The sequence below is a fragment of the Phaethon lepturus genome, unplaced genomic scaffold (genome assembly GCF_000687285.1).
Source record: "Phaethon lepturus isolate BGI_N335 unplaced genomic scaffold, ASM68728v1 scaffold1035, whole genome shotgun sequence".
In the NCBI taxonomy this organism is placed as follows: domain Eukaryota; kingdom Metazoa; phylum Chordata; class Aves; order Phaethontiformes; family Phaethontidae; genus Phaethon; species Phaethon lepturus.
In genome coordinates, this window is record NW_010542424.1 from 88,733 (window position 1) to 106,159 (window position 17,427).

The 17,427-nt window shown below is 38.7% G+C and overlaps 1 protein-coding gene across 1 annotated transcript in view; it reads right to left on the bottom strand.

Annotated features, from left to right (window-relative positions):
• LOC104621488 (potassium voltage-gated channel subfamily KQT member 1-like) overlaps positions 1-16,529 on the bottom strand; it is a gene marked incomplete at both ends in the record, with an annotated part of 72,868 nt that extends 56,339 nt beyond the window's left edge. The window contains one exon of the mRNA XM_010287998.1: positions 16,439-16,529. Coding sequence (XP_010286300.1) covers positions 16,439-16,529 — 91 coding nt within the window. The remainder of the gene's footprint in view (positions 1-16,438) is intronic.
• Between the last annotated feature and the right edge of the window lie 898 nt (positions 16,530-17,427).

The window sequence follows — 17,427 nt, forward strand, 5'->3', positions numbered from 1 at the left end:
CGATTCTCTCCCCCGTCCCACCGTGGGGGAGTGAGTGAGCGGCTGTGTGGGGCTTAGCTGCCAGCTGGGGCTAAACCACGACAGCCCTCAACTGTGTCATCACAAACTGTTAAGCACCATACAATCCAACCCTTCCCTTACATACAGCACCATGCCCCCACCTTGCCTGCCCTGCCTATCCCTCCTGCAGAGCCGCTAACCATCCATCATGGCCCCTAGTCACAGTCCCACCAGGTTTTGCTTATGCCAATAACATGGTAGCTCTGTGACTAGGCCAAAACTTTTAACTCCTCTTGTTTATTCCTCATGCTCTGCACATTAGTATAGGAACATTTCAAATGTGCTCCAGCGTACTCAGCACATCGTGGAGCACACTGAAGGACCTCGTTAGCACACTGTCCCTCAAACATTGGTGTGCCACATGCAGGCTTATCTCTAGCAAGCCTGGTTTTATCCCTTTCTCAAAAAAAACCCCAAATTCTGCCAGTTACACCAGACTCAAAGCCAGGTATTGATCTGCTGGGCCTTCCTGTTTCTTCCCTCATCGTTCCCTACAACTGGAAGGCTAGAGAACACTGCGGTGGTCGTGCTACTGATCTCTTAATCAGTCATCCCAAGGCCCTGAAGTCAGTTCTTGATTGCCCTTGGACTTCTTATTGCAACTTCATTGCTGTCTACATGAACAATCAATAATGGATACCAATGGACACCAGGGTAGGAAGTTTTCTCTTCACATCTTTAATCCAGGGCCCAGGGAGGCTACAGACTTCTCTAAGAAGTCTGACCTTCTGTTCCCCTCAGAACAGGGTCTCCTATGACAATGCCTTTTTTTCTTTACAGAAGCAGTTTTGACACAGGGCGTAGGCTGACTTAACTTTGGTAACACCTCCAACCTAGATGAACCATCATCCTCATCATTGTTTGGTTTCACTTGCAGAGCCTTGTGCCTATTATGCAAGGGCACCTGGGAAGGCAGGTTAGTCACAGAGATGTGCCTGCTGCACCAGGCAGGAACTTGTCGCCATTCCCCGCTACCCCTTAGCTCACCACGTTCAGACAGGTGGAGAGAAGAGAGGGAATCCTCCGTATCATGTACCCTGCCTGCCTGACAGGTTTTCCCATGAAAGGTGGGGTGCAGTTCCAGTAAACGGTCTCTCTCTCAGACTCCCTAATAGCCTTCAACCTACTTGCCTCCTCCCGGAGCTCTGCCACTAAGCTGAGAAGTTCCTCTGCCTGGACCCACCTCCCACAGGTGTGCTCACTGCTGCCACCCAGTCCTGGCACAGGAGCAGCGCACAGCCTGCAGCCTGACGCCTGGGTGGCAGCGTGTTCCCGCCGCAGCTCTGCCTGGGACGCTGCGTCAGCGGCGGTGGGTGCAGAGCGTAGCGAGGACAAGGCCGCCTGCCAGGTGGGTACCGTTGGTCCCTGGTCGAGCTGGCGGAGCTTCAGCGTCCTTCTGCGCAAGCTGCTGTGCCACCAGGGTGGCTAGTGCTCCGTAGGGGCATCTCACATAGGTGGGGGGCCTTGGCCCCAGCCAGGTCTTGTCAGCCGCCGTCATGAGAGCTGCAGGCTCCTGGCGGGTCTCTACACTCCCCTGAGGTTTCGGCTCCTGGCAGGTCTCTTTGCTCCCCCAAGGTTGCCCCGGTTCAGGAACACTGTGCTGGGGTGCTCTGCTGTGGATCGCGCTGGCACCAGAGCTGCTTGCCTCAGTGACTGAGGCAACCAGTATATAAACAGCATATAAAATAAAAGAATGATCTATGTTTTAATATTGCTTCCCTCTATACCCAAGGATCAGTATACTTTGAGATACTTCTAAAGCAAGCAGATTAGTAAAGGATCACAACACAGACAGATTTGTTCAGATCTTTGTTCCTTCCTTCCTTGTTTTCCTCTGCCATTACCATATGCTAGCACAACTAAAATACAGCTTCTAGGATTTGTTCCAACCCAAACTGTATCCAGTACCTCAGAGTCACCAAACACCTACTATATAAATTACAGCTTTGGAAAATATTTGTATTTTAACTTAAACATGCTTGCAATCTGCACCTGGGGAATTCTAAAGCACCCAAAGAGTGAACACACTTAACTCACAATTTTCACTGAATAACAATACCAGCATGTCTTTAAAACTGACATTCTGAATGGTTGAAAAGAGACCAAAATATTTCAAAGCTGAAAAACAGAGAAGAAAAACTCCACACTAATATGCAAAACTTCACATCAATTTTGATTTTTGACAAAGTTAGGTTAACATTTCTGTATTCACTTCTACCTCCTTGTTTTGTCTGGAATGAGAACCAAGAAAATATGCACAGTCTTCCTCTGTTTTCATTGCACTTTCAGCCTGACTAAAAACAAGGATTAGTAGAAAGCTAAAAAAGTTTACAGCAGAGTTTCAAGGCAGAAGCATAAGAAAATATGCAGCAAATTAGCTCCACAAGTTTAATTTTTTTTAATTAATCTATTATCTAGAGCTTCTACAAGTAATACTTTTAAGTTTGTGCTCTGTCTGAAATCTAAATGCAAACATTTATTCAAGCGTAATAGTCAAAGCACAATTCAAGAACAATCTTCAAAGGAAAACAACTCTTGCATTTCAGGGATCCTGCAAAATGCTCCCCCAGTTATTAAATTGTCTACGTTTTTTGCAGTTTCCTGGTGTCATCACTCGGTAGCATTTGTTTTCAAGTCTCTCATTAAGGATCTCTTATTTCCACCAAAGGAAGCAGAACGCTGTCTATAAGGACCTACCAGACCTACTGCAGGAATGGCACTGAAGTTTTGCAGTCATGAGCTCCCCTTTCTCTAATTAGGCAGAAAGCTAGTACCAAAGCTTGAACTGAAAGAGCACTTCAGAAGCAAACAGTTCTACATTCTCATCTACAGACTAAAATGGCTGAGCTCCACTGAGCTCCACTTCAGATATACATGTGTTTACAGTTTTAGAGGAAGAAACACAATTAGAAATCACAGCTTATGTGGTTTTGTTGACAATGTTGGTAATTTACCCTTTGACAAGGGAAGATATCCATAGCAATTTAAACGTGCCATCCAACTGCCTCAAAAGCATGCTTCTGCCATTCAGTGGCAGTTTATTCTATGTCGGTCCTAACAGGCAACACTGATGTCAGTGGAAGAATCATTTCTACAGGAACCGCATATTAAAATCACTGGGGCAGTTAGGTAAAAAACTGTGTAGGAAGGAGACAAGCAGGTAAGTGCTGAGGAAGCAAGAACTTCTTAGACTTAGGCTATTCCTTGATGATCCTCTGAGGGTACTTTTGAAAGCTGAAATTAAAAACTGTATCTGGCCTGAGGGTATTCTATTCCTAAGGCAAATTCCAGAACCTATGATCTTATTTCAGCTACCAACAAGAATTGATCTTGGTTACATCTGGGAAACCCTGCCGAAGGTTGCATAGTCTATGGAAAGGAAAAATAAATTGTTGACAGGAAAGAGGAAGAAGGAGGAACCTACATCTTCAATACATCTTCAATAAATTTGAAATTAATTACTGATCTCAGTTCATTTTGTCCTGGACAGGTGTCCGCATTACCAAAACCACAGCAATTAACACATTTGTTGGCAGCCTCAGACAGGCCAAAGACCAAAAGAGCATGGAAACTGGACAAACATCACAGCTTTAGATGTGGTGCCTCCAAAAAAAAAAAAAAAAAAGACTATGAAACTTACACTGTTGTTGTGTATAATTCTAATGAAAGATAGACGACATCCATTTCCAGGGCTGTCAAGGCTGATCAAGCTTCACCTCACTAAATTCACCTTCAAAAAAAGGCCTAACCTGCCTCCTATCCCTCCTATACACATAAAAACTTTTCAGAACCTTAAATTTATTGCCTTACATTTACCTTCTGGTAAAGAAAAAAAAACCAGCAATTTTCTTGAAAGTCAGAAAAAATACTTGCTCTCACCAAAATATCAACAAAAGAAGGTGAGGAGTTGTGGACAAAAAGTGAACCAGAAAAAAATCTGCAAGGAAAATCTGCAAATTAAATAGTATGCCAAATATGCTCCTGATTGGCATCCATCTGTATGTCAGTCTGAGATCTTTCTCCAGCTTTCTGAAATTTTCCAGAACCCTTGCTTTCAAAATGGTATTACAGTCACAAGGATCCCACACAACTACTTTATTTAGGCTCCCAACAGTATTTTTCCCCTTCTCCTGCAAGTGGTGAAGGAAGAAATACATGAAGGAGGATTCTCAGCAGACTTCATAAACCTGGAAAGCCATTTGGCATGAACAGAAAGCCAGGGATGAATTCCTCTAATGAAATCAAAACCAAAAATAACACGTAGGGACAAACTATTACCTAAAAAAAAAAGAGAGCCACATGAAGCTTGATCAAAATAGAGCTAATAAATACTCTTGGCTACTCTATCTAGCAGTCAGCTTTGAGCATGAGCCTTCCATTTTCCTCAGCAACCCTTCTCTAAACTGCCATGAGGAAAGAAAGGGAAAGCAAAGCTCCATATCCTTTGAACAGGACACCCGCCATAGACTGTCAGGACATTTGCCATGACCCATTGAAGGATCACAAGGCAGGTGTGGAAAAACACAGGGCATCATCCTTTATCTGGGGCACCGAAACTGCTCCAGGGGCACACTGCATTGACAAACGTACCAGTGGAGAGGGTCTTTAGGCAGCACTGCCACTCGAATGATCTTCCAGGAAGTGGAGCGCAGACTAAGGTAACAACAGTACGGACCAGATTCTTCACACTCACACGTTAGTCTCTTCCCGTTTTGTTAGTGGTAAAGGATACTCTTGGCAATTCAAACTGCCACAGTAACACTAGGGAAAGCATTTAACATGCAGTAACTCCCTATCCAGAGTAAAGAGCTGACATATAATTACAGATTTCAAACTGGACTTGTACTAGCTAGCATCTCTGCTAAAGTCAGTAGCAGTGTTCCATTATTCTTATTCCTGTTGTCTGTGAAATAAACCCAAAACACACACCCATAATAGTCAGATAGAAGTCAGATAGAAGCCCTTAAACTCATTTCATCTTTGTATTTCTTTCTTTTTCTTTAGTCCATTCTTTAGACCACTGCATCTTTTTTTCTCCCCCACAAACTAAACCATAAAATAATACATAATCATGTTTATGTTATTCTTAGTATTAACTCCAGTTTATTAATTTTATTCTTAAAAATTAAAAAAGAAATCTTAAAGGGAAATAGGTATGCAAATAATTTCCACCCGTATCTAATTCAATCAGCCAAATAAGAAGCTCTTGTGGAAAAGCCATCAACTTTTGCCCAAGAATGTCATTGATGACCAAACAGAAAAATGCTCTCATTAACACAGAAAATCAACATTTTACACAGGAGCATGTGTAAATGAAATATATAGCCTGGAATTTACAATATGTTCCAGTACGGTTATGGATAACTGCACGGGGGAAGCAGGAGAAGGGAAGGAGTTCAGCTGGAGTGATTAAAGTGCACACATGAAAAAGACAAGTATTTTCTCAGCTGCAGCTGTGTTTTAGGTGGAGAGCACACACAAGGCTCTCTTCACTTTTTTTATTGGAATATTTAGGTGCTCGGGTAAAAGGAGGAAGTGGGATGGCTAAATGAATAGTGTGTGCTCACGAAGATTCAATCAAGGAATGGCAGCTCAAAACAATGAAGCCTCAGAAGCAGGCATAAAGGTTTAATAGTCCAAATGTTTGCACACGTGTACCTATGTCCAAAATTTAATCTGATAACCTGTCTTCAAGGTTTTCCAGTCCTTAGGGTTGAAAATGTCAATTTAGTGACCTGTTTAGCTTAATAGTTACTCAAATGCTATGAAAACCTACTGATACTGAAAATACTTATTTCTACCATCATGCTTGCTCTTATAAGAGTCACAGACATCGTATGTGAAAATATAATATCCCATATACGGAAGAAAAGGTGCCAAATGCTGCTAAGTGTCCTATAGTATCATTAGCCTATTCAGACTTACACCTCTTAGATGAAACCAATGCACTTAATGTTTAAAAGTCTGTCGTTTGGATACAAATGGATTTGTTTAACACGTCTTAAAAAATGTTTCCATGCATGTCTGATAAATATACTTAATTTGCTGGCTTCATACCAGAAGTATCTTTATCTTTCAGTTTACTGACATTTGCTATTTCCTGTACAGAATTAAGTTGTACGCTAATGAGCAAAGCACATGGTGCTCTAGTCACATTGCCTGTGACAACTGCTATTCAAGTGAGTTGGGTGAGTCAGAGAGGAAGATTTACTTTTTAGTTCTATTTAGGCAGGCAACAATTTTTCTACGAAGAAAATTAATTACAGTCTCAATTATTTTTGAGCAGGACTTTTCTCTAGAATTGATTAATTCAGAAATATACTGCTAAGGCAAACACAATCAACTAGTGAATCAAGAAGATTCAAGAAGTTAGTTAGTGCTTGAAGTTCTTCATTTTTCTATTGATCCACCAGTACCCCACAGGAGCCTTCCAGTTCCCCAACGGCATGTCTTAAAGCCTGACCTCAAGGGACCACCTCTGGTAGGAGTGAAAGGGTTTCACTTTGCTCCTGGAGTGGAATCTATCCAATGTGAACATCCATTTTGGAACTGTAAATCATCATATCCATGTTTCTTAACCTTTTGATTTCGAAGGGACCCAAAATTTTGAGTAGAGTAATTGGGAAAATCGTGTATGTACTTCTCCACCATCCTCTCACTCCAAAGTAAGAAATGCTTCTCTAGTCTGTTGGGCCACATTCTGAAACCACTTTGCACAGAAAACCATACAGAACTACAGTAAGAAATGCGTAAAATTTGACTAAGGGCATGATGAGTTGGCCTTTTGTTAATTCATGTCAGACATACTACACAATGATGTCTATTTTAGATGGTTGAAAAACACACAGCAATCATGCAACACATGTTCTATCCTGCATTAGGGCAACCCACAAGGCCACAAGAATAATTGTATCATAATTCACATCAAGAAGCTTGATAGCTACATTTGATTACAGAAAGACTATGGCAGCTTAGCAAGATTACTTAGCAGACTATTTAAGCTTATGGAATGTGTTGAAAGACCTGTGGACTCAAATTTTTCCCCAATATTTATTAATGTATGAAAGAATATTCCATATCTATTTTAACAATGTTTTATATTGTAATAATATAATATTCCTGACCTATTTTTTCATCTACAGACCAACAAGAAGCTCAGAAGGAAATACAGATTCTCCATCTTGTTTTCTCTCTCACTTGTTTAGAAGGAATAAAAGAACAGAGCAAAAACTTTTGAGTCATGTGGTTATTTTTATTCAGATGTATGCTACACTAACATAGTTTGACTCTTCCATAGCATAAAAGAAATAGTGTATTTTTCCACTGAAGTAGTTTACTTGTCAGTTCCTTTAAGGGATTGGACACCTCATTAACACCTACTGTTACACAGGCAATATACACTACACAAATATCACAAAATGCCAGTAAATATTATGGGACCCACTCTACATGCAACAACCTGTAAGAAACCCAATATCATCTGTAAGAAATGATCTGGTGAATCCAGCAGAAGTGCCCATGAACTTCATGTATTAGACTAACTACATATAAATTTACTAAACCGACCTGGAGAAGGCCCTAAATGTAATGCCATGTGGCAAAGAACAGATTTAGAATTATAAATTGGCACAAAAGCAGGAAATGGGTAAAAAATCCACCATTTTTACTTTCTAACACCAATTGCTTTGATGTGATCAAGGAAATGCCTGCAAACCTGTCAGAATACCCACACTTCACTATAAATCATAGAGAAGACTAAATTAAGCTTACATACCATGCAGCCTTATTTCTACTCTGCTAGCAGATTAAAGATGACACAGAATTTTATGACGTGACTACACAGTTTAAATGGGAGAAGGGACAAAAGCAGAAGCAAAAATAAAGGAACGGGAGAGCTCCTCCATGGTAGACAGGAAGAGTGCATCCTCTTTTAAAAACACACACTTTGAAAATGGTGTAATCAACTCACTACTTTCAGAAAAGAAAAGCCATCCTGAGTCTTTTCTGAACATCCAGTTCCGAAACAGAGCAGTTACATACACACATGCCTTAGCTGGCTTAAGTGAGCCAACTACCATGTGGTACTCTCCGAGACCCCTAGCCTATATACACAGCAGAAGGATGTGTTCATGGTTTATGATGCAGAAGGAATCATTACATAAAGCCAAAACTGAGTAGTGACTTCAGGAAAGACACAGCACAATGCGACCTATCTGCAGCCTAGAACCCTTTCATGAGATCCTCCCCTTAAACCTTGACTCCTAAATACAGCCACAGAATAAGCCTCTTTCCTGAAAAGCAGCGGCTAATGTGGGAATTCCTAATCTCACATCTCTGCCTTTTCTCCAACAGAATTTGCAAACAGAGGAATGTTAATAAAAGCTACGTGCTAAATGTAGTCACTACACCAGGATTGCTAGCGAACAAGTAACGTAAGAGGGCAGTGAGGGCCTACGATAGAGGCAACAAGAACCCTGGAAACAGAGTCTTTAGGAGTGTTGTGCACCCTCTTAGTGCTGTACCGCTATGAACTACAGCTGTTAATGTGTTTGGAAGATACGCTGTTGCTTTTTCCAGCAAAGAAACACGTCAGAGGAAAACGGATGCGTAAAGTCTGTCTCCCAAAGGAAGAGGTACCACAGGAGCTGAGCGCATCTAGAAAAACCACTGGAATCCCGGATCCAGCCCTGCTGAAACAGGGAAGGTGATCCCGGCTGAAGCAGTAAGACTATCCACCTTGTTTGTGGCTCTGCTGCAGAAAGCTTCTAGGACAGCATATGCCCTTTAAAGTCTTTATCCCATAAGAGAAAACTACGGTAGGAAACCACTCATCAGGAGAATATGACTAGAATCTAGTGACCCCTGCCGAAAGCAAAAGAAAAGACTCGGAAACACTTTACCTGTTTTAACAGCAAATAGTTTTGTAAGAAAGTTTTCCTCTTTTGCATTGAAAACAGACCGCTATCAGAGATACAACACCGAAATAACTAAGCTTTTGGTGTAATCCAGTCTATCAATTCCTACACAGTTTTGCCATTACCACTTAGCCTGAATAATGTTACAGTGATTTCACATTCAGATTATGTGCTCTGAATTGGAAAGCGCATTAAGATAAACAATTTTTTCTATCCCTCCTTCATTCCAATTACAATGACCACAACATTAGATACATCATGGCATGCAAGTAGAAATTAAATTAACAAAGTTGAATCATTATGATTTATAGCAAAAACATTCTATTTTCTCAAAGTCAAGAACACTCTTGGTATTCTTAAATTTAAAAAGTAATTAGCATCAAGATATTAAAAAGTTATGAAAAATTTCCCTTTCACCTACCACACTGTCATTATACAAATTGGTGATTTATTGTGTTCTGTTACTTATAGTGTGGAAAAACATCATGTACATGATAAAAATAACGTTTTGTTCCCGTTTTTAGAACAGCACAATTAGTGAAATTACTCCCACGAGCTAAGAAACTCTTTTTGCAGGGTCTTTTACAATAAAAATAAAAATCTGTCTTTTGTAAACTACCATGGTGACCTCTCCTGGTAGAAAAATATATGACCTCTAACCATGAAAACACTCAATCAGATTAATCCTCAAAGGAGGAATAACATCTGGCCCACTTTATAGTTTATTTTTTAATGCTATATCCTTAAAGATCTAGATGCCATTTACAAATCAAAACTGACACACAAACTACTAGGTCATTAAGAAAACATTATAGTCTCCTGGTGTACAGGCAAAAGCCTATTCAAGAAGCTTTGGCAACTTTTTAAAAATAATTTCTCAATAGAATCATCTTAAGAGTAAGATAAAATTATAGCTGCATATATTAGGGAATTAAAATTTGGGACAAAGTGGAAGGGTATAATGTTACCTAAAAGTGACACAGTGAAGGAAGCCTGAAAAAATAAATGGGCATAAGCACATGCAGGGTTTGCTGAAAACACAGTATTTTTTCCTTTTCTGGCATAAACCGTAAACTTTAAAAAAAAAAAAAACCCACAATAATTTCCATGGGAACTGTAAGTAAAAATACTCCTAAACACTTTTTTTATTTGTAATCTCAGTCACTTAGCTACTGTGACGTTGGACTCAGGTTTGCCTATGGTCATGCAAAAAGTCTGTGCTAATACATCAACAAATCTTTGAGAATAGCTCAAGACATTCTTTGCTTTGAATAAATACCCAACAATACTAACTGGTGAAAATACATAATTTTTTTGTATAATATGCACACACACCTGAAAGAAAGCTTTATACATCAGGAAGCAGACATGTCCACATAGGTTTGATAACCTCCCAAAGGAGAAAGTGGCTGAAGAAGAAACATAACTTCAGACACTACAGTAAATAACATTTTAGAAGATCATTCTTAGAACAAGGACTAAAAGGAAGAATTACACACTATTTACAAATATTAAAAGTCAAAAAGAACAGTTAAGCAAGCAGAATTTTTGTAATGAAAGACATCATAAGCAATCAGCACTGATTTGATCAATTTTTTTGAACTCACAGGGGAAATTGCAACAAGTGAAAACAAAAAGAAATAAAATGGTTAGAACTCTGGGAAATATGGTCAATGGAAACTGAGCTGACCCATGACAGGAATCCAAGGTAATGATAAAAGTGCATTTTTTTTTAAGAACAAGTAGATTCAAGCCAACTCTAGTATTTAAAGACTAACTTTTTCTTTTAATTATTTATTACCAAACCATCTGTAAATATATCAGTGAAGAACTGAAGTATGAAATTACTTCAAGCAGGTAGGGCTTCCAATTAAAAAGAAATAATACTATGCCTGTTCTCTTACTTTCTCAGAATATGCATCTTGAAAGATTTGATGTTAAAAAAAGAATGAAAAACCAACATGTAAGGATGATGGAACAAAAAGACAGCTGCCCAGTTTTGCCTTCTTCAAGATGAACACTCTTTAAGAGCTAGGTTTCTGTCAGAAAAGTGCATGGGGACAGAGCTCTGCAAATCAGGCAGGAATCACAAACACATTCTGCATTCAGTCACATGGTATTTAAGGAGCACTTACAAAAACCACTGGGAAGGTAGCAGATAAACACAAGTCATAATTAGGAGTCAATTCTGTCAAAGACAGAAAGTGAACAGCGCTGACTAAAGACTAAGTATTGACTGTAGGGAATTCCATAATCGCTGTTCTTGACTTGTATTTGGAAGAAGCTATTAAAAAGTGGACCCTGACAAATATCTCCGTAAGTGCCAAAAGCATCTAAAGAGCAATTAAGTAGGAAAAAAAGACAGCTATTAACAGATTTTTTTTTTCTTCCTTGTTTTTGCCAGAAAGTATTAATCCATTTTTAAAAGGGATTTTAAAACAGTTACAAAATTCTGATGCTCACATGCCTGTCGGGAACAGGCTTTACCATGTGGTCCACAAAAAGGCAAGAAAGCCACATTCCCTCCCCTACCCTCAAATCGTTACTCTTAAAACATACCATAGACCCTGGTTACCCACCCTCTGGTACTCAGGCATGGCATGATAATTTGTGAGGCTGTATTTCAAGTTCATAAACACCACCCTGGGCAGGATTATTTTAGAAACTTGTTTTTAGTATACAATATAATAAGTTCTCTCTTTTCAGCAGTCCCTGTTACAGACCTGCCTGTAGTCACCCCTCACACTGCTCTTTTGGCTCTGTATGCTGCCAATTTGTTTTGGTGATCAAAATGGAGGATTTCTTGAGAGAGTACCTGCTCCAGTATTTAGGGTATGAGATGCTGGAAGACCAGGGACATCAGACAGGGGACTTCTTAAAAGAGGCATGACAGACTTCTTCAAGAAGTCAGGTATTAAGCACTTAGTGCACCAAATCAGGATCTGACAACAGGCCACTAAAGGTGACGTCATGGTGGAAGTTTGTCACAGACCACGTGATCAGGATAAGAAGGCAGACAAAGTCTTCTTTAAACAACTCAAGAAAGTTTCCAGATCATGCCCTGGTTCTTATAGAGGATTTTAATTCAGCTAGCAGCTATTCGAAGAGCAACACTGTGAGATGCAAGCAATCTGAGAGATTTCTGGAGTGTTTCAGGAGTAACTTTCAGATACAGGTATTAAGTGGGCAACTGTGAATGAATCACAGCTGGATCTGCTGTTCAGATATACAAGCAGAAATTAGTTGGGGATATAATAATCAATGGCAATGCCTTGGATGTAGCATCAAACAAATAATGTAATTCAAGATCCTGAAGGGAGTACAGACCCTACACTTCAGGAGAGCAAACTTCCAATTAGTCAGGAAAGTGATAGGTGGGATCCCACAGAAGACAGTTCTGAAGGGTCAACAAGCTCAGGATAGCTAGCAGGTCTTTAAAGAAAACCTCCTCCAAATGCAAGGAAGTGATGAAAGCTAAAAACAGGAGAACAAGGGAAGTGATTACTCCCTCTACTTAGCACTCAGTAGACTGCACCTAGAAGACTTCATCTGTTTCTTTCCTACCAGTACAAGACTGATAAACTGGAGCAAGTTCCACATAGGGCCATCATAGGGCCTGTTCCATTGTGCTTGGTTCCCCAGACATTGTACAAGAACTAAATAAAAACTGATGGATAGACAAGTGAAAAAGCTCCCAACACTAAAGAACCAGGACCAAGGAAAGTGAGGGAAACTAGAGATTCCTTTTCATACCACACCACGTGTAGCATTCTGAATAAAAAACAACTACAAGTGCATTTAAGCATTGTGGAATGTGAAATAACATGTACATTGTTGGTCTCCCTAGAAATCTTGTGATCCATTTTAAACACCGTTTGAAACTCTAAGCTTCTCTCTGCAGTTATAAAAAATTCAGGTGGAATTATGTTCTTCACTATATATTCTGTCAGTGTTTATCAGCATGATTCATTGTGCCAATGCCACTTCTCTCATTTGCTGGCTTGCTAGATAGTCATAGGAGAAAAAAAAAAACTACCAGGAATTAACACAGATTATGCAATGTATGTATATAGATAATCTAATTTAATTTTTCCATCTCAGACAGAGTTGGCAAAAACCCTCTCAAGAGTGGCAGTGAAAACACAAAATATTTGGTACTATGAGATCAAAAACCTCCTTCAAATGACAGCATTTGCAAGTTCAAGACAAGCAATTTCACCAGTCCTACCACCACAGAAGTAAACTGATTTTACCACAATGATGATCAGATGGAGATTTACATGTTGACTTTTCTTCATAAATGCAAAGAACAGAAGTTTCCTTTAAGCCCAAGCAAGGACATCAAATAGAGCAATTTATGGTATTTGGGGAGGCACAGAAGCAGCCTGTGTCAGAAGCTGTGGCTATGCAGCATCTTCAATAGTCTGACATATTGGTTTAACATTCAAATGCAGGGCCAAAGATCCAACAATCCATGTTGTTGAGAGTAAAGTTGAGTTGTAAAGAGTCATATTTTTTTCCTCTAGAATTCACTTGAATTTTCAGAGACTTGAAAACATATGCTTGAGGGGCAGAGGGAGGAGAGTAAGAGTTTGGAGCTTTTTTTACTTTACGTTCCAGGAACTGCTTCTTCAGCCTCCTTTTTCCATTCAAACTACCAACACTGCTTTGAACGGCCTTCTTGATATGATATTCTCTCTTTGGTGTATTCACATAGCTTGTCTGAATGATGATAGGTTTCACACTTGACATTATCTTACACCACCCAGCTGTATTAAGAACATTAAAAAATTAAGTCTTTAAAATACAAGACTGTAGTGGCTTAGGACACATCTGCAGTTACATCTGTTACTCATGTGCCATATCTATGCCAGTGACATATATTATCCAAAATTGTATTTGGCACATCATCTAACCCTCTCTAAGAAAATACAAAAACATTTAAGTGTCTACAAGTATCAAATGCCACCCTTCTTGTCAGACCTTACCAACTTTCAACATTAGAATTTTGCAGTTGATCCTTTCCATCTGTTAATCTACCTCAATATAATGAATAGCAGTTTTTCCACAAGTGGGAAAATACCACAAGCATCACATACTAGTATTTATTTGCTACTGAAACACTAACAGGGCTATTCAAGAATTACACGTTCCTTCAATTCAAGGAGAGAAACAAATGGATTTCATTTTGAACTTGATCCAATAGCTGTTTTGACCCAATTTTGTTTCTCACCATACTGGCAGTCTCCACTGTTCTCAAACACTTTCAAGAGAGCAGAGTGGCATGGAAGGTAGAATACATATGCATGTGTTTTCACATTTTGGTGAGAGAAACTCTCTCTGGTTACGTGAACAGTTGACCATGGTATGAAGTAAATTAGAGTAATGACCTATTACAGAGTAAAGACAGCAATGATCTCCAGGCTTCTGTGGAGTGAGAACTCTCCTGGATAAAATGGGAGATGCAGTTTGAAATTCCTTCAGGTAAAGGTGGGGAGAAGTGCTTCAAGCAGAATTCTAATCATTTAGCTACTAGAAAGAAGAAACCTCACAACTCTATGAAAAAGAACTAAATTAATTAGCTCTAAAAGCAATCTTTCAAGTGTTGTAATTGAAGTGAATTTATTTCAGAGCAAACTTTAAGACTCACAGTTTTAAGACAAATGCTTTCTAAGCAAGTGAATCTACAGTAGCCAGCAGAACAGCTAACCTCTGTGCTGGCCATTTCTAGGAAGAAAGCTAAGGAAACAGCAGGGAGGAAAATAAGAGAGGTATCCTCCAGGGTAAGGTTGAAACACAAGGTGCTCAAGAAATTGTTCCAGCACTGCCACTGACTATGCACAATTCACTTGGTAGATGATAACATCACTTAAAAATAGCTGGCAATACTATGTGGGCACTACGTAAGCCACAAATCTGTCTTCATCTAGTTATTTTTTGTCCAACAATAACATGCACATACCGTCTACACAAAAAAAAATCAGCTAAGCATTAAATCCTTGCCAGTATTACTGTTTTGGGTGGTGGTTATATTGACCTATAATCACTCTACATCTTTCAGTGAGTACCAGAAGACTACATATGATTGGCAGAATATTGCACTTTCTTTGACACTGAATATGGCTTAAAGGCCAAGCAACATTTGTTACAGGATTAGCATTGATCAAAATTCCAAAATAACTCAGAGATCCTAATGATGGTTTAGTCAACTGCATGCAAAAGCTGCATATACTAATGTAGTCTAAGCCATAGGAAAACAAATAAGTAACTGATTTTTATTTTCAAACCAGATGGAAAACCAAAATGCATCACATTAGAAGTCACCACTTAGCAAAAAGAAATTACAATAAGAATACTGAGATTATCACACATTGAGATCAGAGGATTTGAGTGGCTAAAATATAGATATTGTGAGCAACTGTTTAAAAGTGATTTACTAATTTTTTATCAAAGATGCTCCACCTCCATTCTTAACTTTCTACAGGTGAAGAGGGGCAGGGGGGAACTGAGGAGGAATATTGTCTAGAGTCCTCATGCAAATTATTTGTACTTTTATTTCCTATCTGCTTCAGATTAACACTTAAAATAGTGTATGCATGTTGCAACAGTTATAGATGGTTGCTGGATGTGATTTCACATTTTTAAGAAACTTAATAGCTCAGGACTGGTAACATAGTTCACATCTCATCTATAAATTAGGCACTCAATCCAGTGATAAAAAAATTTACTACTGTGAAAACAATAAGAAACCTCTGTATACCTCCAAGTGAGCAGGTTTTTCTATAACAACAATAGTTGTTTAAGATACTACTTAAGATCCTAATTGAAAGAAAATTATATTATATACGAAACACAATGTCGTTATGCTTTTAGAAATACCAAGTACAAAACTTAATGTATGCTCAAGAAGAACCTGAGATCCCAGTGGATTGCTAACAGCCACAACAGTTAAAGCAAGTGAATCTACAGTCAACTTCAAAGCCAAATCACTGATGTATAAAAGTGTGATAGAAGCTCTTCCTTCCTGTTCTATATACTGGCAAACTAGTTTGACACAAATCGCTTAACCCCAAAGATTCACGTACTTCTGAAGACCATGGTTCTTGGCCATTTTTTACCATAAGACTTAGAAAAGATACGTTTTAAAAATACATTTCTGTTCCACACTGCATAAGACTGATGAATACCAGTTGTCCACTGTAAGAGCCACAGGGTACAGTTTCATACCTTATGACAAGTATATAAAAACTGTTTAATCTATCAAGTACCCTCATAGTTTACAGATCTAGAAAATAATTGTTCCCACTAGACTATGACCTTCCTTTAATGAAAGCAGGTAATATTTTAAATGTCCTGGTAGCATGCTTTGCATGAGGATTTTTAACAGTTACCTGCTTTGTTCACCTAAAGCAACTTAGATTTAGTCAAACTGACTAGAGTCTTTCCCAAAAACGTTCACTTACCATCCAGAAAAGGGTTCCAGTGGCAAATTCAGAATAGTGCTCTATAGTAGACAGTACACTGAATATTAAACAAATCAGCACCGAAAGAAATCTGTAAAAAGAAAACAGTGTTTAGTGACTCATCAAGTTGAACTGTACATCTAGATCTAGTTTTAGCTCTCTCATTCACATAACTTTTTCATCACAAGTACTTTGTGTTTAATCAGTTCATCCTTCCTAGTCACGTGAATATTATCATTTTGTATTCAATAACTTTTGAGAAATATTTTTAAAAGAATAAAAATTATGGAAAGGCTGAACACAGTTAAATCAATAGGTAAAACTCACTCTATCAAGTATAATTTCCCATAGAGGCTTGTCATAGTGAATGTTTTCATGTTTCACTGATTGCTATATAATTTATGTGCTGCAGTAGAAAGGTATCATAATTGATAATGCGTTAAAGTAGAATTAGACATATGACTGGAGTGAGAAACAGTAACTTCAATGAAAAATGTTCCATTAAATGCATTCCATAAATTCAAAACGTGCTTCAACACAGAAGAAACAACTACTACCACAGTATTTCTAGTATCACCATTCAGATCAAGAAAAAAGTTCAGAAGTCTCAAAATATATACTTCTGCCCCCCAAAATATTTTAAAAAAGCAAAACTGAAAAGTCATGAGAATTGGAAAAAAAAAAAGTGCAATTTAATCCTAGTTGATTAAATGCTTAAATGCTGGCAGAATACCTATTACTTTGATGCGTACAATGTCTCAGCCATCTTTCCACCCCTGGTAACATGTTAAACTCTTAAACAACTGGTGAAAATAAATGATGTATGAAGAACTCTGATGGACAGACCAGAAAGACAGACCTCTGATATGTTTGCATTACAGTTTTCACCATCTCTTAAGATCATGCAGGAAACAAGAGAAAAATAAGGAAACTGAAATTTCTTCCACTAACAGCCAGAAACATTCCCTCTTGTGCACCAGCTTGTCGAG